General features: G+C 38.8%; 1 protein-coding gene across 2 annotated transcripts in view; it reads right to left on the bottom strand.

Annotated features, from left to right (window-relative positions):
- Positions 1-26,559, bottom strand: part of ABCC4 (ATP binding cassette subfamily C member 4) — a 152,887-nt gene that overhangs the window by 90,911 nt on the left and 35,417 nt on the right. For both annotated transcript variants that reach the window (XM_048933168.1, XM_048933169.1), the window contains exons 10-19: positions 23,778-23,867; positions 23,254-23,445; positions 21,656-21,750; positions 21,463-21,549; positions 11,178-11,274; positions 9,939-10,154; positions 7,866-8,006; positions 6,511-6,548; positions 6,066-6,166; positions 2,746-2,892 (exon numbers count right to left, since the gene is read on the bottom strand). In XM_048933168.1, coding sequence (XP_048789125.1) covers positions 2,746-2,892; positions 6,066-6,166; positions 6,511-6,548; positions 7,866-8,006; positions 9,939-10,154; positions 11,178-11,274; positions 21,463-21,549; positions 21,656-21,750; positions 23,254-23,445; positions 23,778-23,867 — 1,204 coding nt within the window. The remainder of the gene's footprint in view (positions 1-2,745; positions 2,893-6,065; positions 6,167-6,510; positions 6,549-7,865; positions 8,007-9,938; positions 10,155-11,177; positions 11,275-21,462; positions 21,550-21,655; positions 21,751-23,253; positions 23,446-23,777; positions 23,868-26,559) is intronic.

The raw sequence follows: 26,559 nt of genomic DNA, 5'->3' as shown, positions 1-26,559 counted from the left end.
AAATTTCTGTTAATGAAGTCAGATGTGATGAATTCACAAAAACAACCACATAATGGATAACTTCTTTACAGCTGTTTAACTGGTGCCATATAGGTATCAACTGATAAATTTATCTTTCAGTCATAAGTACCTGCCCATTCTTTCTGAATTCGGGATAGCACAATAAAGCTTCAGTCACTTTGGATTATCACCTGTATAGGTTTAATTCTTTGAGAAACAAACAGCTGTGCATTAGCAAGGTTCACCTAATGCAAAATACCATCACAACAGCAATGTATAAGTACTTTTAGATCCATGCCAAATTACAGAAAAGTGAAATTTGTGTAGATAAATATATTTTTGAGTGGGAAAATAGAAAGGAGAGGGGTCCTCATACTTCTTTTCCATCTGTGCTCTATAATCAAAGTTCCTAAAAACATACCTATATTCTCCATTGTCTGAGTGAGACGCCCATTACTATTCCTTTAACAAACCTCCCTATACATTGCTGATGTAATGTATAAGGAGAGTAAACAGAGGTCTTAGTCTCATGCTTAAGCTGATCCAAAAAGCTTTTTTTTTTTTTTTTTTTAAAGAAATAAGTCATTGCATTTATTCACCACAACTGATTGGATCTACACTGTTGGGAGTTGACAGACATGTCATGATTCAATACATATTTCCATTTCCTAATGTCGACTCCCTGATGCTGCTCATCAGTCTGTTTCTCCAGTCAGAACCACAAAAAGCTTGGGATGTCTATTAATTTCCTTCCTTCCTCAACTTTGAAAATGGATCACTGTGTGTTCAAAATACTGACTCCAGCATTTTTAATTGGAGATTATTTCTGGAGAAATAAAACAGCAAAAGTCACTTCTGCAACTGATCCTGCACATGTTTCAGAGACTTCACACAAATACTGAAAACACACTGGATGCTTAAATGATAGATCTGTCGCTACAGTATCACCTTTGCTAATGTGAGATATGCTAACTAATAGCTTGGCTTGATTGCTACAATCACAACACTGAAAAAAGAGGCTTTAGTAATTTAGTAATTTCCACTTCTTTTCAGTATCTATTTCATAGTGTAGTATCTTTAAAATTAAAAATAAAAAAAAAAAGGAAAGAAAAGAAAAGGAAAGAAAAAAAGGCTTTTGCTTCCTTCCCTAATGCAAATTCTAAAAGATACATACGCAAGAAAAAACCCCACAAAACCACCTTAATCAGGTGGCGAAACAAAGATATTGAAAACAGAATTTCAGAACTGCTACTCGCTGCAGTTCTGAACATCACGCCTCCAACATCATCTTTTTCCTTTTCTTTTTCCTTTTCCAAAAGATGTTCAGATCAGAACATCTGTACCTTTGCACGCCACCGTGACCAAAGGAAAGATGAAGGAAAAGAAATTTATACACACTGAAGTTAATCTTCTATTATAAAATATCCGCTGATAAATAGAAACATACATCAGTAAGTCACGATGGCATGTGAATACCAGCGATAGGCAGGTTGTATGAATGCCACTCTCTTACAAAGCACTGCTAATTTGAGCTTCACAGTATGTTACAAAGCAAACCATTTCTTATTACTCTACATTGTCCCTGATGTTTAGTCTATAGCTCTGACTTTATTTGTTACAATAAGCCACGGTTTTGGGCATTCTTACAAGATGATTATGTATTCCTCAAAAAACACAGTCAGTGCACACGCTGCATACAAAAAGGTAAGAGGATAAACACTGCACTTCTGACAACAAACCCCATTAGCACTGTAATTTCTTGTGACATATATGCTCTCACTGGCTTTCTACTGAGCTTACTGCTTTACTTCTAACCCTTTGCGGCGGCCTTCAATTTTCATTGCCACAGACACAGAGTACAAGCAGACCATATAACGGCCTTAAACTCATGCAGCTGTAGATTTTTCTTTTTAAAGGGGGAAATTATGTATGTTTTTTTCATCATACTATGGATGTGAACCTTTTCTACACATGAATTATGTTTCCTGAAAATATTCCTACTCTCTCTCAAACAACAAAGCGATCCCTATGCACCCTGACAGTTATTAAACAGTCCCTGGAAAGATGAAACCAACCCTGTATTCCTTTCCTTCAAGAGAATGAAGGCCAGAAGGCACATCAGATTTCTGGTCATTAAATCAGCACCACTCCACTTCCCCAACTCTCTTAACTCTGCTCCAGCTTTTCTCCCTGCCCCTTCCTCTGAAGAGTGTAAGGATCTGCATTACAGTTTTAAATTGCATTCTATTGTCCATTTTGGAAGGATATTAAACTACACAGTTTCTCAACAAATGTGAATTACCACGCTTGCTTAGAATTATTTTCTAAAAAGGGCAAATGATGGCTGGGGTCAAATTTTCAAAGAAAAGCACAAGAAAGGCATCCCCACAAAACACATGCATATACGTTCACGATGTCACAGAGAGATCTTTGCTATCTGAATCAGATCAGCACCAACCAGCAACTGGTGCAGTTGGTGCTACTAGCAGCAAGCTGTTCAATGAACAACACCAAGACCACAGTTTCGAAAGGAGTAAGATCAACTGTCAATAAGCAGTCAACATTCTGACTTCTAAATTTAAGAATACCAGAATAGGTTTTTATTAAAAGAAGCAGAAACCACAAGTGTGTAAAAAAAAAACCAAACAACTACTACTTTCAATTCATAACTGCTCAGAAATAGAATATTTAACATAACAAATTAGTTACATTCAATGTTAAGGGTTTTTTGACGATTAAACTTACCTATAGGATTTCTGTCAAAAAACAGGACAGGAGCCTTCAAAATGGATTTAAACATTTTGTTGTGCAAGGTCTGACCAGAATTAACAAGAACTTGAAAGACCAGAAGACTTCTTATTATGCCAAACAGTATTGTAGCCACCGTTAAACCTGAAATTAAAACAAAATTGACAGAGCCTGCATACAGATATGCATCTTTCTCTCTCACACACACACACACACACAAAGGATTTCAATATAAAATTGAACGACAAAATAATTCTGTTGGTTTCTGCATATAGCAAGAATCCAAACATATGCCTAAGGGACTCCAAGCACAGAATGCAGCTAACTGATATTTGTCACTAGCTGTAGTTAGTCATATGTAAACAATTTCTCTTTTTCTCTTCAGAAGAATCACTGCTTAATGGAAATGCAGGAAATGTCTGTTAACCCACTAAATAAATCTGTATTATAACCTTCTGCATAACAGTTTTGCCAAGAAATTCATTTCACAGTGCCATGTATAATTGTGGTTTGCAGAGGTCACTGTGAACATTCAGCATTTGCCAGCAGGTATTAACCAAGTAATATATATATACACGGCTATTTAGCAACAACCTTGAGTTATTCTCAATCAGTTCAAACCACTCGTGCCATACTTCCCCTTGTAAACCACATCAAATCATTTAAATGATGTATATTTCTCTAACAGAACAAGATGCATCCCTTATGCAGTGTGAGTAGAGTGCTTCTAGGGAATTGGTTTGCAGACTGTTTGTCTTTCTTCTGAGCAAGACAGAGGTGCTACAAGGCAAAAGATGGAAACAAAGAATGATGAGATTGCTGTAGGTCTGTTTGCTGCAAGTAGCCCGCAATGTGCTTGTCTAAGTTTCCAGCCAATGAAGAGCAGAGTCCAAAGCTGAACAGCAGTTGCTAACCTTGTACTTGGCAGTTCTGCAGGCCTTCCAGGCAATGTGCTCCAGAAACTGAATGCAGCCACCACAAGCCCAGATGTTCAGGCCTTGAGGACAACCTTAAATTAGACTTTAACTATCAACCCAACACATAACCAGTTCTAAGGACAGGGAGAACCTGGATACAATTCAGGTACAGCTACGGTGTAGTGGTTGAATGAGGTTTTACATGATACGATGTCATTCGGCCAATTGTTACCTCCTGTTTACAGATGTATCCTTCTAGAATGCAAATATAACTACTCTGTTTGTCCTTTATTGCTCTGGATGGAGATGCACATGGGTGGGGTGAGAGTTTGTTTGCTTTGTCCTGACTGCTATATTCCATGCCAGGAAGAAAGCTATATTCCAGGCAGAAGAAAGCTTATCTTCTGAAAGTAAATGCACGTGCTCCTCCAGGAAACCCGGGTCAGGCAAGAAGGGAGAGCAGAAGGGGCACCTGGGCAGAGCTTTGGCTCAACCCATCACCTTCAGAAATCTAAGCACACTACTCGGACATCTTTTGTAGGCAATATTGCTCCTCCCACTACAGTCCAGAGAGAAATGGGATTGGCAAAAATAAGTTTTTCAGTGGCAAATAAATTACATTACGCGTTAATTTGAACCTCACTATCCATGTCTTTCAGAGTGACAGCCTAAAAGTAGATGGCTGCAGAAACGGATGGGGAAGGAAAGTGCTCCTGGCAACCCCATGTTCCTGCACAACTTCATTCAGTCTTCAGAGCTGACTGAAGTTGCTGGTGTGGCCCTCACTGCACTGATCACCTGAGGACACCTAATGGCTGGTGGAAAAAGGGAGGAACAACACTACTGCCAAGCCTTTCCTCCTGTCTGTCTCAGGCAGAAGGTTTTTGCTCACCATGTTTACAAGCACACCTCCTCAGCATGAGAGGCAGAGTCTTCTGATACACTCACTTCATACAAAAGGTATGGACATGGCACCTCAGTTCTGACCACTGAGGATTCCCATTAACAGAAATTTTATTCTTCTAAATCTTAATCCCACTGAAACATGGACCAGGAAGGAGCTAACATGGTGATTATTTTTTTTAAACATCAAGATCAATTTAAAAAATTGTTTAATTACTTTGCATTATTTCAGAGGGTACATAAAAAGTTAATCATGTGTTTTATGTGAAATTTACTATCCTTATATAACTGTTCTTCAACTTACAATTTTATGTAAGTAACAATGCTTTCTCTTTAACCATTGCAAATGTACCACTGATATATCTGAACATTTCAATATCAAAGTTAACTTTCGCTTTTCTGTTATCTAGAACAAAATTTGCCTTAAAGGATAAAATTTTCTGCAATTTGATTTAGGTTATATGGTCAAAGAAAGCCAAGTTTGACATTCTTAATCATGCTGTGCAGCCCACTGATTGGCGCATGAAATAAGACATTACAGAGAAAATAAAAGCCAAGTTATCTGGCTCCTACACTGCTGTTTCCCAGGCCAAGCACAATGTATTCAGTCAAATATTCAGATCATGTGGATTCTCACACACACACAAAAAAAAGAAAGAATAAAAAAGTAGATTCCACTTATCCTCTCATGCAAGAGAGATGTTTCAATTCAGAGAATTTTCTTTTGGTATACTACCTGTTTTCTCAGTCCTATCACTCATATCTCAATCAAGAAATCACTGTGCCATGCAAAACTGCGAAACACTAGAAGTGCTAAACAGCAAAGTCTGAGAGCATATTTCTACGCATCCTTTTTCAACATTAATTTTTAAACTGACACTTCAGACAAGTATTTTAAGATGTCTCGATGTCTGAACGCAAAGATTAGCTCCCTTTTCTGGATATTAAAAAGCATATGGATAACTATTACATATATTATAATATTATATATTGAAATATATATGTAGAATATATATTGAACTTGTCTTTAACACTTGGCTTTGCATACTCATCTGGAAGGCTTTTTAAAAACTGGTTCTTTTGCTACGGCACTTCAGAAGTAATGTTGCCATGCCAAGTTTTATAACAGTACAGAACGAGTATCAGTTTCAAACCCCTCCTGCCCAACAGAAGATAGAGCTGAGTAATCTATTAATAGAGACAACAACCATAAGCTTACTTTCTGAATGTTTAACTTTCTAAAATCTAGGCAAAAAAATTGAAGAGTCTGCATTCAACCCATTTCTTCTGTTGTATTTACCTACTTATTTATTAATTCCAGTAAGTTTAGTAAGGAAGCAAGACTGAAGCTCCAAATCTGTTAGGATGTTGCTCGGTTCCTGCTAGAAATCACATTTCCCCACATTGCCATTGCTTTGCACCACTCAAAACTGTTTATTATAGTAGGTTAAGTAATAGATCTTTAAGGTATACAGACACCTGCACACGTGTCATTACCTGCGTAAATTCCCAAATAAAAGGTAAGGTCTAGATGCTCAGTCTCATTTGCTCCATTATTTCCATTTGTTGTAACATTCAGCTTTTCTTGATGATTTGCCCTGTGGAAATGCATACAGAAGATAACAATCATCAAATCACATTCTGCAAATATTCATGAGCATGTTTAACTGTTTCTAGATTCAACTCTATTGAAACCTTCAGTTCAAAAGATCCCACGTACTGCCATGCACCACACCATGAGAAGAAGCTATCACAGCCACAGCATAATGTTTCATTTTTTTTTCCATGCACAGAATGAGTAGAGATAAGAAAATATCAAGCAGATCAAGTTTCCTAGAACAAGTTTTTTTTTCCCATACCTATACAACAGTGATTTCTATTTGACAAACAACTCTTGAGTGAAAAGACAGGACCAACTGATCAGTTTTCACCATTAACTCACCAGTAAGAAAGCCACCAATCCTGGAGCACATATGCCACCTTGAATAAAAGAGGAAAATACAGGAATCATTTTGCAAAATGAAAAAAACATTAGAAAGTTAACTTCCTTGCTATTCTTTTATGTTCTCTGGGAAAACAACACATATTCAAAGAAGTATGCCATCCAGTCTTTCAAGATTAGCAGCAATTTGCAAAGCACATTAGAAGATTTATGAGATCCGTCTACAAAGAAAGAAGTTACCTTAAATTACCTTCCTTGTTAGTAAACTAAAGGAAAGCAAGACACTTAGGCAAGTAAAACATAGTAGCTCTTCCTAACATATGTTAATTGCACATTAAAGAAGACATATTTTCAGTTCCTAAATTTGCCACTACAGATATTTCAAAATGCTTTTTGATTAACAAACTTTCTGATGTTACCAGTCCAGAAATTTGTGTTTACAGGAGATAATTACCAGAAACAGAATTGAAAGAGGATGAGAGAGGAGAGGGAGGGAAAAACTTTTACCACCATTTTCCTTCTGTGTCAAGAGGTGACTATAAACCTGTAAAAGGGCTACTTATCTCAAAATATGCCTCTGTTCACGTGAATTAAAGCCTGCTGCAGAGATCCTGCTTAGTTGTCCTCCTTTCCAACAGACTCAATTTAAGGATAAGCAAAAAGGATGTAACGTGTATAAATATACATACTACTTTTTACAGCCAAGACCAATCATTTCCATGAAATGAATTTGAGCTTTCTCAGCAGGAAATAAAGAGAAGGGCAATAGGCTGTCTTCACAGAGCCTTCTCAACTCATCATTTCTTTCAGTAAGTTTTAAAAATAATTTTCCTTCTCTAAGAATTCTTTTATGTATCTGTTACAGTCTGCATCACACAATATTTCACTTTCTTCTTCTTCTAAACAGTGACTCTTCTAGCCTTTTTCTCAACCTGTGTTTACCAGCAGAAGAGCTTTTCTTTTAACAATTCTGTAATCCTTCCTCCATACCCCATCAAGCTCTTTATGCTTCCAGATGGAGAAGGAAATATTTTTTCAGATTTGCTAAATGCTATTTAATACACCTTAAGATTTTGTTTTGCATCTCCAAAAAACGAAACTGGCTTCTAATTTGTGTGCTGCACTGTCAGTGGAATTATGATTTTATTTAAGTATTACAACTGCTGGAATAAGGATCAGTGCATAATATCTCAATGCAGTATAAAAACTCCATACTTGATCAACTTATTAGACGTAAGAAAGCCATGTTCCTAAATATTTTCATTGCAACATCACAGTCGTAAGCATACACTACGTCAAAAAATGGCAAAACCAACATTATTTGTTATTATTATTTTTTACTGCCTGTGCCTTACCTGTGCCAAAATATTAAATAATACAAGTATAAAAATCACAAAGTAGTTCGCTCCTGCAGTGAAATATTTTCTGTAAACTTTGAAGTTTATTTTTCCCTCAGAACGACTCTCCTCTGACACAGCAGCCAGTGGATTTTCAGCCTGGAAAAAAAAAACCAAAACATTAACCTGGCAGCTATAGATTCAGACTAAGCTACTTGAAAGACATGGTTCAAAATCAGCAAACAATTAAATAATAAGATAAAGCGATTACACACACAAAAACTTTAAGTATGAGAACCTTAGCTTTCACAAAAAAAATTAGTCTCATTGCAGTAACACTGAAAAATCTACTCTGCAAAATGACACTGGCAGGATTATATTTTGCATTGCATCATGCCATGTAACACGAGTTCATTTGCAGTCAGAAATATTTGCTCCAACTGCCAGCACTGCTAACTGCTGCACCAGATTTTTCTTTTCTTATGCACTAGCATCAATCATCACAGCTCTCAAAACCAAGGTCTTAACATAGAAAAGTCTCTGTATTCTGTATCCAAGTGTGTATAATCCTGCCTTTTAAAGTAAACAATCTTCTGCAAGTCTGAATCAGAAATCAGTCAACATATGCTGACAGTAAAAAAAGAATTAACAAACTTCTAATCAAAGCATCTGTTAATTGGGAAAAACCAGTAAAATGACCCACGGATAGGGAACAATAAAAGAGAGAAAAGTAAAAAAATAAACAGATATAAAATAGATCTATTATCCAAATGAACAACATTCTGGTTTTTTTTGGTTTTTTCTTTTTTTTTGGGGGGGGGGGGGGGGGGGGGGGAGGGAAGGGGGTGACTCTTATGTGATAGAAAACCAGGTGTTAGATCAATGCACATATAACATTTGGTGTTGTTATCAGCAGACATAACTGTACAGAAGCAGAGGAATGAACAGATCTGACTCAGTAGTGAAGAGAAACCCCAGTAACTTGCCTGTAAGAGAAGCCTATCTTGTTTTTTGGGGAATCATTTGTTTTGCTTGTTGTTCTTTTTTTTTTCTTTCCCCTCTCAACCCAACAGCTCTAATACTGCTAAGAAGTTTGGCATGTTTGTGGATCTTACAGCAGTTATTGCTGACAAATGAATAATATCAGATATGAAGTTCACTGCTTTTTGGCATAAAAACATTCTTCCAAAAAGATATGAAAAGTAAATATTTGCAGCCCTTTTTTTGGGAGGGTGGGGATTGGGTTTAGCAGCTCTAACTGCTTTCTATTATAGAAAAATGTATCATGTACACGCATAGTATAAAGATGAAAAGATTCAAGGACATACAGAGATTACCTGTTCCATGGATGTATGCTAGCATAAGCTTAGCAGGGCTACAGGACTCCTGCACTGTTTTGTGTGAATGCAAACACACCATCACAAGGCCACCTCTGGTACAGAAAACATTACAGCTGCTTTTGCACGGTGTAGACCAAGAGATAACAAGGCATATGGAAGTCAAGCTGGCACCATAAAAGCATTCTTTTTTCGATACCAGAAGAGCTGGGGAGAGCTGTGCAACAGCATCCCAAGGTTCTTCCCTCAGGGCCAGCTCATGATCATGTGGGGATGATAATACCAGCCATGCAAATGAAGATTTTGTAGGAAGCCACTGCTACATATTCTGCATGCATTTCCCAAGCTTATGATTTCAAGGAAATTATTAATCTGACCTCAGCACTGTACAAACACATAAAACCCACTCAACACAGTATTACTGATCCTTTAAAGTACCACTGTCAGAGGACAGGAAATACCAGGGTACAACTCTTCTGGAAACTCGGCAGAGCCACTGATGAATCTGATCAAACTGTTGAGGAGAGCTGCACAGAGCTGTTGGATGCCTGCCCTCTGCAGCTTAGGTGGTAGGACTACCAGTTCTGGGCAGCCACAAGTGAGCTCTCACCTGCTAATGGAAGCCAACACTCACTGAAATTCAGAGGCAGTCAGGAAAGAGCCCTCCTCATAGTCTGAGTTGAAAACAAACAAACGAAAACAAACACACACAGCCAAACAAGAATTGTGATGTTTCTGTTCTCTGAGTACTCACAGGTGGTTGCTCCACTGCTCCATCTTTCACTGAGTGGACAGAAGAATCCTGGGACCAGACAGAGGACTCTGAAAAGGTACGGCTCCGGGAGGACTTCAGGTTTGGGGTGCCTGGAACTGACGGCTGTTCTGCCTCCTCCTCTTTTTTCAGAAGGGAAGCAAAGTCGATGCCAGACCTCAGGAACTCTGAATAGGTCCCTTTTCCCACCATTTTACCCTACAATTAATACAAGTTTTATTATCTTCACTGTACCTTTTCCGTAACAATGTTTGCACCTATCCCTGCTGCTTCTAGAGTTCTGCTGTTGCTAAGCATACAACCCACTGCAGTAAATGAAGTGAAGCCTCTCTCAATTCATCATTCCAAAGTGCAGTAACAAGCTCTTCACTCTCTGAGCAATCCTGTTCTGACAGTTTGTGAGGCCAAATAACACAGATGGGGGACAGCAAAAGTCCCAGTTACAGCCAGGTGAGACTTACCTCTCTGGAGAAGCTGCAGAGGACAGCCATGCAGCTTTAGCACATGCTTACTGAACTACATTCATGACCATCAGTCATGTCTACTCCAGATTTTTTCCTAGTGTGTGCTGTTTCTTCTATCTGTCACAAACTCATCCCTAGAACACTAATGCAACATTTAAAGAGATCTGAACGAGGAAAAAGGCAGGTAACACACTTTCTTGCAACTCTGTGATGCATCAAAAGTAATTTGAAGTACTTCATCACTCAACCTTAAAAAAACATCTCAAATTGTTGCATTTCCTCTCTACATGTGAACAAATGGTACAAGAAAGTCTGGAAGAAACCAGTTTCTCTGAAGGACTGCTTGTTCTCAAAGGTATCTGTGCCTGTTTCTCAGTCTGAATTTAAAAAGGCGATTGGCTGCAAAACCAACACAGCCCTTAATTCACACAACAGTGAAAAAACAAGAATAAAAGCAAAGCATTAACTCTGTCTCAAAAGAAATAATTCTTTCACAATATATTACATATATATGTAAGACAGAATTCATATATAAAATTATATGTAGGTATAACAAAATTCAGAAGCAAGACGTAACAGGCAAGTTGTTCTAAAAAACTGCTATTAGTAACTATTTATCTTAAAAAACACACACAGTCAGTGAACAGAAAATGCATTTACAAATAAAAAATATGAGATGTGAACTTTTTTTTTTCCTTTCTTAGATTATAAAAGACGATTAGAAAGCTATAAATATATAGACACTATTATCACCTACATCTTTTAATATTAGAATCTGAGTTGCAGCACGGAGATATTGCAACTGGTGAGTCACCAAAACACAGATCTTCTGATGTAAAGCCTGACAAATACACCTGCAAACAGATGGAAAAAAGAATTTTAAAAATAAGGTATCCTAAAATGTAATGACTGTTTCTGGGAAACTTCTACTCGATGTAACAGTGCTTAAAATAAACTGATACTCATCATGCCTATTGCACTTTTCAAAATTATGCTCAACAAAAAGCAGGCTGCTTTGTTGTTTTTTGTTTTTTGTTTTTTTACATATTCAAGGAAGAGAAGTAATTTTGTATTTCTGGTTTAGAGTGACAGAGAAGGATGTAGTTCATTAAAGTTGCAATGAAGGTCCTCCTCACAAATGTTCATATATAACTGAATTCTGAAGAGGTTATTTAACGAAAATGAAACTAATGGAAAAGAAGCAAGGCAACATGTTGTGGACAGTGATAGAAAAACATAGGAAATAGAAATAACTTCTCTGAAATAAACTTTCACAACAGTTTTTACAAGTAAGTCACTGAGAGGGTTGGAAAAGCAAATATTACTACTCAATCTGCTGTGGTCCATACTGGCAAGCAGTACTGGTGAATGTAGACTGGACTTCCCCTAGGTGAAAGCAAGCTGGAAGATGCATTCCAGAAGCACACATCCCATCCGTCTGCCATCAGGAATGCAGCCCACAGAAGCAGATGATAGCTTGCTAAACGAAGAACCTTCCTAACCTGCATGTGGACCTGGGCACCAAACGTTTTACTCCACAGATCCACTGCTACTGAGGTTGTTTTTTTTTTCCCCCTAATAAAACACAGGAGGATGACATTCACAACTGAAGAAAGGAAAAAGCAAAAACACCACACAACAATTGCATCTTTTCACTCTTCTAAAAAAACAAAACAAAACAAATTCAATGGAGAAATGAAAATAAGCAGTATAGGAAGAAAAACAGAAGAACATGAGCTAAACAACGATGTCGTCTGGTTTATTCTGTCTCATAAATTCCTGTTGTGTTTCTGCTACACCTACTTTTAACATCTATTTTGTCAGTCTGACAGATCACAGGGAGAAGTATACAACGTGCTTAATACTACTAGTCAGAGTAAATAATTACATGCAGAAAGTATGTTATGCAGCTCCAAATAAACTGCAGCGAAATTAAGCTAACTGAACTGAGTTATCTACTTACTGAACGAGTTATCTACCTTCTAAGCAGCATTCAAGAAGTAACTATAAACCAGTGATGTCATTCTTAATTGATCAAGATAACAATTAATCAAGACAGCGTACTTGCAGCAGCGTAACTATTTGAGCAGTTGCAACTATTCATACACCAAACTCTTTGTGGGAGTATTATTTTGGGTGTGGTGACTGCCTACCCTTTGAGCAGTCACGGAAACAAGCCATGCGGGACCTGGAGCGTCAGCTTAAGACATGCTACAAAACAGTCTTCAACAAACCCTATCCAGAGGACTGGACAGAGATCAGAGACACCACAGGATATTTGCTTGCCTAATAGAAAAGCTGCCAGAAAAGAATATATGAGATATTCATCGTCAAGAGATCTAGCTTTCAACCTTACATAGGTCCTACAGCCTCCATGCTACTTCCATTATTAAATTTCTCTGTGCCAGATATATGCCTAACAGTTCACTGTCAGACCCACAAAATCTAATGGCTGAAAACCTTCAAACCTTGATCCTGAGTCACAGCGAGGTGAGCTCACTGTACTTTAAGTTTACATTTAAAAAAAAAAGAAAAGCATGCATTATCTCAGCATCAGAGCAAACCGATCAGTACTGTCAGGGCCATCAGCACAGCATCTCATGTGATCTACATCGTGACCTCTGTGGAAATGCGGATTTCCAGAGACAGATCAGTTCATCCAAATATGGATTTTTTTAAAAAACAACAACTTCATATTTGACGTCTACCTTGGTAGAAAGAAACTAGCTGAACAGTTTGTTGATAAGAGATGAGTAGAAAAATTGTTGTCACAATTCACTGGCACAGGGAGGAAAAAAAAATCACAACGAAGCACATATACCTCGAGCTATTACTGACTTAAACAACTCACTGCCCACACAGCTCACTAGAAGATTTTGCCATTTAAAATACAGCATCATCGTGATGCACCGAGGTTGCAAAATGACTAAAACAGTAAGTGTATACTTAATGTCTGTTTCAACACACCAGGCTACTTTAAGTTTTATGTTTTCTGTTTTTTTAATTTCTTTTTTTTTTTGCATATTCTCTCCCCCATTTGACAACATCCTGTTTTGCAAAGTACAGCGGAGCTTTAAGTTTATAGGCTGAAGATCACCACGACAAAAGGCGAAGTTCAAAGCGTAGTACAATACAGCCAAATGTAATAAAGGGCCCTGCACAAAACTCCAAGCTCATTTAATTTGTATTTGTGAAAACTTAGCATTGCCTTGTAAATGAAGCACAAAAGATCTGAGATAGTCTATAAGCATTTATGTTTTGAATTGGTTCACGAAGGCTCAGTTTCATTCCACCTACTTTTAGAAATACTGCTCTGCACAGCTGAAGAACAACAAACATAACAGAAGGCACCCAATTCTAGGTGAACATCTGAGAATATCTCATTTTCTTACCAATCATGCAGGGAACTCAGTGAAAATACAGGTGGTGCACACCTGGCCAAAGTGTTCAGATGCATCAACACCTTTAGACTGCTGACTTTTTAAACAGAAGGCCAAATCCTGTCAATCTAAAGAAGGTTTGTACAGCATTGCTGGTAGGCAGTGTGTCCTCTCTTGAAACACTGCTGCTTTGCGAGAGTGCCTGCAGTATGGCTCTCACACTTCAAAAAGTCATCAAATTATTCAAACCCACAGCAAAGGGAGCGGAACTAGATGATCTTCAAGGTCCCTTCCAAGCCAAACAATTCAATAATGCTATTGGGGAGCAATCAAAGAATGGCTACGAAGATGGTGAAGGGTGTGAAGGACACAATATGATGCATGAGAAGCCACAGAAGTCCCTGGGTGTGCTCAGCCCAGAGCAGAGGAGCTGAGGGGAGGCCTGACGGTGGCTGCAGCTCCTCACTGGGAGCGCAGGGGCAGCGCTGAGCTCTGCTCTGCGTGACAAAGACAGGACCCGAGGGAACGGCATGGAGCTGCATCAGGGGAGGAGCAGCTGGGGGTTAAGGGACAGGGTCTGCACGGGGGGTGGTGGGCAGGTAAAAGGATGCACGGGGCTGTGGGCACGGCCCCGAGTGCTGGAGTTCATGGAGCATCCAGAAGCTTTCGGACATAAGGTTTGATTTTGGGTGCAGCTGTGTGGAGCCTGGAGCTGGACTCCATGATCCTTGCGGGTCCCTTCCAACATGGAACATACAATTCTATGATTCAGACTTCTGCTGAAGAGCATGCTCCAAACCACCTCTATCGTTCCTCTTGCTGCTCAAAAACCATAAAGTTCACCTTTAGCATGCTTCTCCATTACTCCCTTGAGGGGCATGCTCTCTTTAGTTAGACTGCAAGCATCTTCAATGCATTACAGCAGGATGAATTAGTGAACAAAAATGCTGTCACATTTATTAAATGTACATACGCATACAGACATACATGTGCATATGCAGCCAGGAGAGATACAGCAAAGACCCAAATGTTCTTCAGTCTTTCCAGTACAAGGAAAAGGGGGAGAAGGGGACTATGAAAGCTTCATTTTCTATACCGTGTAAGAATCAACTTACATCACTTCCTGACAAATTATGGATGGACTGTTTTGCATGATTGTTTTAAGCTCAACAATAGAAATTTTCATATTCCTCAAGATGCATTCAAGCAGCAAACTTCCTTTACCACTGTACATTTTTCTCTAAATCCAAGCTTATGGTTTTTTGATGCAGTTTAAATCCACCGCTTCCCAATAAGCCATTATTTCTGTGTGCATAGACCCTTTATACAGTCTTCAGCTTCACTTTTGGGCTTATTTATGCCAGACAAAAAAAGAAACAAACACCAAATATACATTTATTTTTCAAGTGAGGAACAGTTTTTTCTTTTTTACCCCTTGACTTCTGAACCTCCTTTACAGGTCACTAAGTCTGAAGCCCCTCTGCATTTTTTGATTGAATACATTTTTTCAGGTACAAAACATAACGTTGACAAAGCAAAATCTAACAAGAGGGCACAGTTTCCTTGACAAGAGAATGACATTGCCAACTTACACTTATTTGTGATCTTCCTCAATCTGCATCTAATTTTTACCCAACTGCTACACCATTGATCCCTGCCCACTGAGCGCTCACAGAGTCACACACTGCACTTAAACCTTCTGTGTGCATAAAAACTAACAACCTTTAATCAAGAACTTCCTTTTCCCTGTCTGTCTCCAAAACTGCCTGAAGCATAGCCCAGGTTTCTAACACCTGAAAACTAAAGAATCAACGACCTTCATTCATTCTGCACTGAGGACAGAATCAGGACAGATCTGTTTCAAAGCTATTCTCTTCCAACTTGACATAAATAAACAATACTTTGAGTTAACAAATCTAAGTAACAGGATATTATCACTCATTTAAAAACCCATTGCAGTTTGCCAAAAAAATTCTGTGCAATTAAAAAAAACAGTTTGAGCTTTGATACTGCAGGGCACGTGGCAGAAGACACTTAGGAGGGTGCCTACAACAGCACAATTGCTCCTCTAGGCAGAGGCAGCATGTTGGCACCTTTGCGTATGTGAATCCTTGTTTGTTCTTCCTTCCATATCAGGTTTTCTTTACTTTGAGAGATGTTGTTCTTTAATCTTTTTAAAGTTTTTATCTCTAAGAACCAGCTTTCTTTCACCTCTGCAAAGTGTTTCTTCTTTAATGATTAGACTTTCTTCCTTAACATTCTTCCTGCCTCTTCTTTTTGCAAGTTCACACACAAGTTTAAGTTTACTCTAATACTTACATCTGTTTCAGTGGAAACAACCATTGAAATTAAATTAAAGCACATGCACAAGTGCTCACAGGCGTAAAGCCTTTGTTACATTAATTTGCTTACTACACGTGCTTTTCTCTCCTTTAAATTGAAGAAGTTTAAGATGAATTCTCCAGCTGTTTTGGTACCTTATGAAATATACAGGATTTCAGGAGAGGAAAAAAGTGACATAATTGCCAAAGACGCAGAAACACATCTACTTATATTACATCGTTTCTATTTCTACGCTTATTTTGTTAAACTTTTATTTCAACCTCATGACAAGTCCTTGTCTCCATTGTGACAGTGCATAAGGACAACTGCACTGACACAAAATAAAGACCCGTAAAATTCACTGTCCTGACCTAGACAGCAGCCAGCAGAGAATGGCTGGTTGAAGTATATAACTAAATAAACATACTTTCTTTACCATACAGTTCTAGCTTCTAGACTCCATATACAGTGGACCTTCTGAGTCAGAGATCTTTGAATTCAAGTAGCTCTTCAGGATCTTTCACTCCAGGAATTTGTACAGCCCCGCAAGTCCGTTTTTATTCTGGTATGCATAATACTCTTCTGCATCTCACCCACAGAACTCTAAGGCATTTAAGTATACTGGGGTTCTGTAAGCATATATTGTACGATTTTAAGACAAACAAAACAAACCAGAAATGTACACAAGACAGAAAGCCCCAAAATAATTCTAGGAGTAAAAGTCTATAAAGATTTACAGGCTTTTTTTTGAAAACATATAAAAAGTACAGTGGTCAAATTTACACTTTTCGTTTTATTAAAAAAAAACAACAACATTTCTATGACATATTCATACCTTTTAAACATAACACCTACAGTAAGTGTAATGAAATTCAAGGAATTCCTATTTTGTCATCCAAACATAAAGGCATAACTAACACACTTCTAAGAGCGACAGCACTACATTAGGGCTGTCATCACTGCAGTCATACCAAAGGAATGACGAGCATGGACCAGGTGTAAATCACAAAGTGGGAATCCTTATAGATATCCTTGACATATCTCCTATTTCCAGACATTATACATAAAGGGAAGCAGAGAAAAATCCTTAAGCTTACAGAACAGCTTCCTTGTACATTCGGCAGGGTTACCATTGCTCGGTTCCTCTGACACAGTAATTCTGCCTGTAAAACTCTCTACAGCAAGGACACCTTCTAGCTTCTATTTGCTAGTTTTGCAGAACTGACATACTCCACTTGCTTTCCAAGTCTACACGACCACAAGAGCCCTCTTCCCTCAAAACGTCAGCATTACAGGAAAATTGCATGTGTACCCCACTTTGAGGAATGCTAGAGTGGAAGCATTCACAGAGTCCTAAGGGCTCCAAAAGTGAAACTGCTTTAAACAGACTAAATAAATAATCAGATCTGTGCATGTAGTTTTAAAACAGTTCTTTTATTGTTTTTCCATACTTAATTTTCTTCCTTCCTTCAAACACTTCTGGGTCTTAGGTAAGAGTACACTAAGGAATTCAGGATATCTTATCCATGCATTTTGCATGATGGAATTTCCCGCTCTCCTTTGCCACCAGCTTACCATTTCTTTACCTTTTTCTGCCATTACAAAATGATTTGCTACAAATCATGCCTGCTCTTTTTCCTCTCTTGCAGAGCAACTCTCAGTTGTATGAGATGGCAAAGGAGAAACGGTATCTTTCAGAACACCTGGCCAAGTTGCCAGTTGACTCTCTGGTCAGCTTCCACCTACAGTTAGTTATTCAGAGACCCACTGTCCAGCTACATGCCACATATCACCTGAGTTCCTACTGGAAGCTGTCATCCCCTGGTACCAACACCTGAATACACGCTGAAGTTTCATTGTTATTACTGTGATAGATGCAAGGATTTCTTTTGCAGATTTTTTCTAATTCTATTGGCAAAATTCAGAAAGAACAGACAAGTGACCATTACATTCAAAACACCTTGAGCATAAACTCAAAACAATCTGCAGAACTCCCTTTGATAGAAGGAATGATGCACCTGCAACTACTATTGCCAAACATCATCACAATGTTAGGTGTGATTTCCAAAGATTCTCAAACTGTCCTGTAAGCTACTCCCACATGTACAAAGGAGAAACTGAAAGAAATCGGGCTGATCATCAACTGAGATCAGCACACAGCTCCTATCACTAGAAAGGATACAAGGGAAGAACAACACCTAGAGAAGTCTGTCTGTCTCAGTACAGTAATATAAACCTGACCCTTAAAATACCTTAACTCAGCATCGTCAATAGGACACAATTTCTGTTGAAAGGATACGTGAAACCATACAATTACTGAGATCTGTTTACAAAGATGCACAGGCAGACCAGGAAATCTCTCGGGGCCCAAGTATGACTGAATTACTTTCTTAGAGCACAAAAGGCTCTAAACTCCAATTCCAAAACTTAAATTCCAAACTTTGTCATACAAAGATACATGTCACACCATCTGCAATGTATGCCCCTCCTTTCAAACCTGGTGGAAAATCCAGAGGTCTAAAATTCTCTAAGTTCCCTTAGTGAAAAGATACCATATGTATAGTATATATAAATAAAAATAACATACATCTATATATGCATATTTATGTATGTATATATGTGTATACACACACAGATAAACAAAAATACAGGATATACCAGTGCCTCCTTTTATGAAAAGGTTGATGCTGGTCTATTGGCAATTATCAGAGAACTCAGCAGAAAAAAAAACACGAACAGCACAAAAATAGGGGAATATCCAATTTATATCTTATTAGGCCTCAAGGAATCTGATCGGGAGAGAGAAATTCACTGTAAAACTGACTGTATCTGCTCCATCATCCACGGAACAACTTGTCTGCACTGCAGAAAAAATTTTAAGAGACACAAGCCCTCATTAATATTAGGGACTATTTTCCCACTGGAGCTGTGCTACTTTGCATTCTTTCTCATTTGAAAAGAATTTATATATTTTAAGCTGTTTACCACGGCAGCTGAACAGAACAGAGAGAAGCAACAAATGCAATGAATCAGCCCTCTACAGCTTCAGGGAATTACTAGGAACATACCTATCTTTAGATGTAAACAAAAAGAATAGGCACTTCTAAAAAAATTTAAACTTTAATATAAAATTACAAAGGAAAAAGAAAAAAAAAAAACTGAGCGAGTGAACTGAACAATATCCATTTCAGAGTCAAATTAAATAAGCCCCTATTTCTTCCATCTAGCCCATTGTTTTACGCCTTGCGGTTTGGATTCCTGGGGGCAGTTTGTATGAAGTGGTATCTCAGACATTCCTCAGCACCATGTTCTAAGAAATCATTCTTGCTCAAGCGCTCTCTTCTTTACATTTCTAGCACTGTTCAGGAAGCACTAAGAAACAAGCACAGACTTGTTATTCACTGAAAGCTACTGAACTCTCCCAGCTGACCCAGCACCTTTTACAGCTCGCGTGGGGGCCTCAGAATCCAGGTTCTCATCTAAAAAAGCCCTCATTTAACATCTTTAGAAGAGACACATTTCGGTTTTCTTTGCCACTACTACTCCACACAGACTGTTCTCCCCACAAAACAGTTTTATTGTACTTATCTACCTAGCTCAAATTAATCTAGAGCTCAAGAGGAAGAGGTAAATGAAAATTCATGCTGCTAGGAAGAATCACAGCCAGTTTTCCAAGTTTCACATTCTCTGAGGTCATCTCCTTACATCTTCTCACCTCCACTTATCAGCAAAACTTACATAGTGCTAGCAGAGCATATACAAAAATCCAGATTTCCAGTTCTGCAGCAACATATAGAGACTCCATGTCAGAGCCCTCATAGAACACAGAATAAATCAAAGAGGCAACTCAAACTTCCACCCAAGGAACTTCCACTACTATATTTCTCTGTTTTCCCCTCAGCGAATAAACCTTCAGACCTAAAAAAAGAGAAACACTGACAACATAGGCATGTGTGCTTTCCAAACTAAGGCACAGACACATTCAGAAGCTGAAGCTGTCAAGTGATCTTGTGCAAAAACAGAGAAGCAGTGAGTAAATCTTAGATAGCTGCTGCAACAGGTGTTAGAAGAATTTTACAGGGTACATAAGCTACAGAATTAGTGAAGACCATGTATCAGTTGTAGCAGGTGAAAATGAACATGCATACAATAACAAATATGAAGTCTATCATAAAACTCTAACTTCATACCAGCTCACAGAAAGAAAATGTAACCATTTCAAGAAATCGATGATGAGGTTTTAAAGGGATCTCCAAATTCAAAACCATCAACATAAATGGGATGTACAGTTTTCAAATTTGGATGCTAAAAGCTTCCTCATTTGGGAAAAAAGAACATGCGTATATTGTTGGTCAATGGAAATTCTGTGATCATTTCTTCAATACAAGTTTCTACAATTGCCTAGGGGTGGGAAGGAGGGAACAAAAGTACAAGCAAATTTAAGTAGTTTGAGTGTGGAATTCAAGGGAGGTACATATGCTTTGGAAAATGCTTTCGCTTAGGCTTTGACTAAAGCCAAGTGAACTCAATCAGTGGAAGCTTTTCCTTACACTTCTAATAAATTCTGTTTGACAGGGAGAGAAGTAGGTTATGAAGAAACAAGGATAAAACACTGGCTGGAAAAAAAATGAATTATTCTTACAGTATCAATGTGCTGTAGATTAGGCAGACTGAAAGAAGAGAGACAGAGAAGAGAAAGCTCATTGAGAAGGGAACCTCATTTTTAATGAAGACTTTCCCATCTCTTCAGAAATAGGGGAAGGTCTAATCTCTCTTCTTTTTCATGTTAAGCTTACACATTCTCTTCTCTACTTTTGCTCTCCACAGTCTGGTCTGCACACTATCATTCCCTGTTTCTTCAAAGAGAAATTTCAACTACTCAAGACTGTAAGAGTTCTGGCCTTTTCTTCAGCTGCTTGGAGTGTCTATCAATCCAATAAAGCTGCTAATAAATTACTCTGCAAATAAAGCTGCAATAAAAACTAAGAGAGATTGAAGATCCCAGCCCACATTGTTCTTCACTTGGTACTAATATTCATAAAACCCAGCACTGATCAATACTGATGTACAATCTGTCATTCTCCTCAAGAAAACAGATTCCCTTAGGAATGATTCTAATATCTTCAAACCAGAGTATTCCAAAGCTTTTAAAAATAAAGAAAAAAAAGGCAGAAAAGATTCACAGCTCTTCCAAATGTGTAAAAGAGAAGAAAAATAAATGCAGAAAGTGAATGCATTAAACGTTGTGAAGCATCTACCCAAAAGTGCTTTTTCAAGTTTCTCTATAGGAAACTGAAAGACAACAATTGTATTTTAAATAAAAATATAGCAATAACCTACTTTTCAAACAAATGTCTTCCAACTTCAGAATCTACTGCACTCAGTGGATCGTCCAAAAGATAGATATCTGCATCTTGATATACAGCTCTATAGGGTTTAAAGAAAAGCCAGCGTCACAAAGTTTTACTTTCATTTACTTTCAGTTACTAATGTCTGTCAACATATACATTTTAGAAACAACAAAAATACTAACCTAGCCAGATTTACACGGGCCTTCTGTCCCCCACTCAGCGTAGCTCCACGATCTCCTATAACTGTTAGGTCACCGTTTGCTAGTAAGTCCAAGTCCTGTGAACATAAAGAACAGGCAGAAAGCAATTAAAATAAATCATCTGAACCTCAAAAGTAAGGTTTCAACATTTTCATTTGTTTCAACATATATTTCAACATAACATTCTCCTATTTCAATAGTATTGTTTAATGTATTACCTTACATTAAAAAACAAGGACCATACTGGGTGAAATATCTACTATTAATTTCTTAGTTTGTACCTTCAGCAAAAGATTATTAAGAAAGCAGGAAAAATAGGTGAGGTCTTAAAGATTTGTTTTTACAACAAGGTTTGCCAAAGGAAAGCACACAACCATTCTTATTGTTATATGGAATATTGTTGGTGATTCAGACCAGTCTAAAATAAAAATTAAGCATAATAATTAATTATTTAACAAAATGAACTGTCTCAATAAATAAAACTAGCTTCTATCAGTAGATTATTTTCCATTATCATTGTCTCTAAGAATTACATTTGTTTTATTTGCACTACAGTTTACTAAAAAGAAATAGCCACACCATTCAGTACAAAAAATTGGTTAAGTTCTAGGACTGTAGACTATTAAGTTAGAATAAAATGCACAGTGTTCCATCTCATAATACTGTATTTTCTCAAATGAATACATAAGTTTTTTACTAAGCTATAAAACATATTCAAAGCTTTAATAACATACATGCATTTGAAACAGAACAATGAAAACATATCTACTATCAAATACTGTGGGTTTTTTTAAACACAGTCTGCCATCTTTTTAAGTCAATGAAACCTTAAGTTTAGACAACAGCCTATGACTGAGTATCAGCAGAAGATATTAAAACTCAACCCACTATGTGTAAAAGCCTTGCAAAAAAATTTCATCACAGCAACCATCTGCTTTTCACCTGTGTTGCTGCTGACAGGAATATCATAACATGCTGCATAAAACCTTTTTAGCTGCCAAGCAGAATGTCTGTTTCTTGACAAATCTGGCTTAATCCTCTCCTATATCTCATGTCACAAACTCCTTTACACACAGACCTTTCAAAAATATTTTTTCATAAAACTACTTGGGCTCGGCAAGTTATCCAATATATACCACTAAGGTTCTTTGATAGCTTTACCAATGCATAATAAATGATATCTACTTTTTTTTTTTAAGCATAAAGGATATTTATAAAATAAAAGCCACAAAAAGTGCTAGTTCAATCATTTGTTTTTTCACATCTTGTTAAATCTATGCACATACCTACTGTAATACTGATGAGCATGTTCATGAAATTAAACATCTGTGAACAGCTTTCTTCCAAATTTGTTTGAGCTTTACATAAACCACATCTCCCTCTAGTGAAAGTTTTAGGAATTCTATGAATGTCCTTACACGTGGATGTCAGAAATAATGCCTGCATCTCTATTAAGAATTTATTTCTCACAGTACAAATAAAAATCAATTCTATATATTATATAATGCAGCACGTAACGCCAGCCTGCAAGAACATGAAGATTAATGCTGAAAGTAAAACACACAAAAAGAAAAGCATACCTTTTTGAGAGCACAGACTTTTAAAACTTTTTCATACTTCTCTCTCTCATACTCCTTGTCAAACAGTATGTTACTTCTAACAGTACCAGAAAACACCCATGGCTGCTGAGAAACATAGGCAATTCTTCCAGAAACATTTATCAAACCTTTCTCCTTAGGTAGCTCACCAAGCACAGCGCTTAGGAGTGAAGACTGAAAAACATCATAAAATAAAAATTCAGAAGTCTGATTGCATTCAAAACATCACTGAGTTTGAGTAGTGTTTTTTTGGCATGGTGGCCTATTTCACTCTGCCACCCAAAGTACTGTTAGTCTAAATGCACAAGTACCCTTTGCATGCAGTCTAGAAGCAAAATGCAAAGTATGGTCCAACTTTGAACGCTTTCCTCCCCACCCACAGGACATCTGCCTTTCTTGAATGACAGCACCCTGATGTTATGCATACTATTATACACAAAAGATCTTTACAATTGGAAGCTTTTAGCCATGTTAACAGACTAAAAATCCTCACAGAATGGACTTACTTTTCCAGCTCCCACAGGACCGATCACAGCCAGTAATTCCCCTTGTCTGACGGTAAATGAAAGCTGTTGGAGTGCTGGGCTTTCTAAACTCTATGGATATAAGAAAAAGTCACACTTCATCAGTCATGAAATATATATCATCAAAACAGCTCTTAGAAACAGAGGATAATGCATGTAAATGACCGTAAGTTAGCAAACCGTATGACAACCATATTTTAAGACATGTGGTTTGCCTCTTCAGTAATTCACAAACACCTCTGACAGTCACCCATCTCTAATCCAAAATTACTAACACACAAAATTGCATTCAGGGAACGAGGAATCTAAAGGCAATAGCAGCAGCAGCACCACTTCTTCCCAGCCCACCTCTCCAGGCTGTTGCTCAGCACAGAGCTGAGACAGTAGTCTTGAAAACAGGAGGTCTTGGCTGGCCATCTCCATAGCATTCACAGCTCCAGCCCTGCACATTCGGCTTCACCACACAGACAGGCATACATTTTAAGAGAGGATCTGAAGCTTTCTCAAAACCCAGGAAGCTAAGACTGTACTTGCTCTCACCAAGGCCTGACTATCAAAAGTCAAAACAGAAGAGTACTGTTTGCTTTTACACAGCTTCATCTCATGCAACTTGGAAGCCTTTGGCAGACAATGATGTGGGCTATTTGAGTAAAAATACGTGACCTGGAATTCTTTGTTCAATAGTACACCTATTCTTTATGTCACACTACTGGTTAAGAGCTAATATATTGCACCATTTTTACCAATGTATAATTGTAAAAATCACAGAATAATAGAATGTACTGGGTTGGAAGGAGGCTGAAATATCAGCCAGATCCAACATCCCTGCCATGGGCAGGGCTGCCACCCACCAGATCAAGCTGCCCAGGGTCCTATCCAACTGGACTTTGAATGCCTCTAAGGATGTGGCATCCACAGCTTTTCTGGGCAGCCTGTTCCACCCTCAGTGTGAAGAATTTCTTCTTAGTCTAAATCTACTTTTAGTTTCTAGCCATTCTGCCTTGTCCTATCACTGTACTCCCTGATCACAGAATCACCAAGGTTGGAAAAGACCTTCAAGGTCATCCAGTCCAACCATCCACCGATCACCAGTAGTACTCACTAAACCATGTCCCTCAACACAAAATCCAAATGTTCCTTGAACACCTCCAGGGTCAGTGACTCCACCACCTCCCTGGGCAGCCCATTCCAGTGCCTGATCACTCTTTCAGAAAAGTAGTATTTCCTAACGTCCAGCCTAAATCTCTCCTGGCACAGTTTGAAGCCATTCCCTCTAGTTCTATCACTAGTTACACGAGAGAAGAAGCCAACCCACAGCTCACTACAACCTCCCTTCAGGTAGTTTTAGAGAGTTATAAGAAGTAAGAGAGCAATGAGGTCTCCCCTGAGCATTCCTCAGACTGAACAATCCCAGCTCCTTCAGCCTCTCCTCATATGGCCTGTGCTCCAGACCCCTAACCAGCTCTGTTGTCCTTCTTTGAACCTGCTCCAGGGCCTCAATGTCTTCCTTGCAGTGAGGGACCCAAAACTGGACACACTACCTGAGGTGCAGCCTCACCAGAGCTGAGTACAGGGGGACAATCACTTCCCCGTTCCTGCTGGCAACACCGTTCCTGATGCAAACCAGGATGCCATTGGCCTTCTTGGCCACCTGGGCACACTGCTGGCTCATGTTCAGCTGAGGATCCATCAATACCCCCAGGTTCATTTTCTCTACGCAGTCTTCCAGCCACTCTGCCCCAAGCCTGTAGCGTTGCCTGGGGTTGTTGTGGCCAAAGTGCAGGACCCGGCATTTGGCCTTCTTGAAACTCATCCCATTGGCTTCAGCCCAGCCATCCAGCCTGTCAAGATCCCTCTGTAGGGCCTTGCTACCCCCAGGCAGATCCACACTTCCAGCCAATTTGATGTCATCCGCAAACTTTCTGAGGATGCACTCAATGCCCTCATCCAGGTCATTAATAAAGATACTGAATAGGACAGACCCAGCACCAACCCCTGGGGAAAACCACTCGTGACCGGTTGCCAGCTGGATTTAGCTCCATTCACCACCACTCTCTGGGCCCGGCCTTCCAGCCAGTTCCTTATCCATCCAAGAGTGTACCCGTCCAAAATACGGGCTGCCAGCTTCTGCAGGAGAATACTGTGGGAGACAGTGTCAAAGGCTTTGCTGAAGTCTAGATAGACCACATCAACAGCTTTTCCCTCATCCACCAGATAGGTCACTTCGTCATAGAAGGAGATCAGGTTGGTCAAGCAGGACCTGCCCTTTGTGAACCCGTGCTGGCTAGCCCTGATCCCCCAGTTGTCCTGCACATGCTGCGTGATCTCCCTCAAGACAATCTGCTCCATAACCTTCCCTGGCACCGAGGTCAGGCTAATAGGCCTGTAGCTTCCCAGATCCTCCTTACAACCTTTTTTGTAGATGGGAGTCACATCGGCAAGCCTCCAGTCTTCTGGAACCTCACCAGTCAACAAAGAGTGCTGATAGATAATGGTGAGCGGCTCGGCTATCACCTCCGCCAGTTCCCTCAGCACTGTTGTATGAATCCCATCTGGCCCCATGGACTTGCGGCAGTCCAGTTGGAGTAGTAGGTCTCTGACTGCATCCTCCAGAATCGCAGGGGGTTCTGTCTGCACTCCAGTCAAGACTACCAGGTTAGAGAGCAGAGTACCCTGAGGATAACTGGTGTGACCTTTAAAGACAGACGTAAAGAAGGCATTCAGAACCTCTGCCTTTTCCTTATCCTCAGTGGTCACATTCCCA

The sequence above is a fragment of the Lagopus muta genome, chromosome 1 (assembly GCF_023343835.1).
Source record: "Lagopus muta isolate bLagMut1 chromosome 1, bLagMut1 primary, whole genome shotgun sequence".
In the NCBI taxonomy this organism is placed as follows: Eukaryota; Metazoa; Chordata; class Aves; order Galliformes; family Phasianidae; genus Lagopus; species Lagopus muta.
Note: the sequence above shows the minus strand (reverse complement) of the source record. Positions and strands in the feature narration are given on the sequence as shown.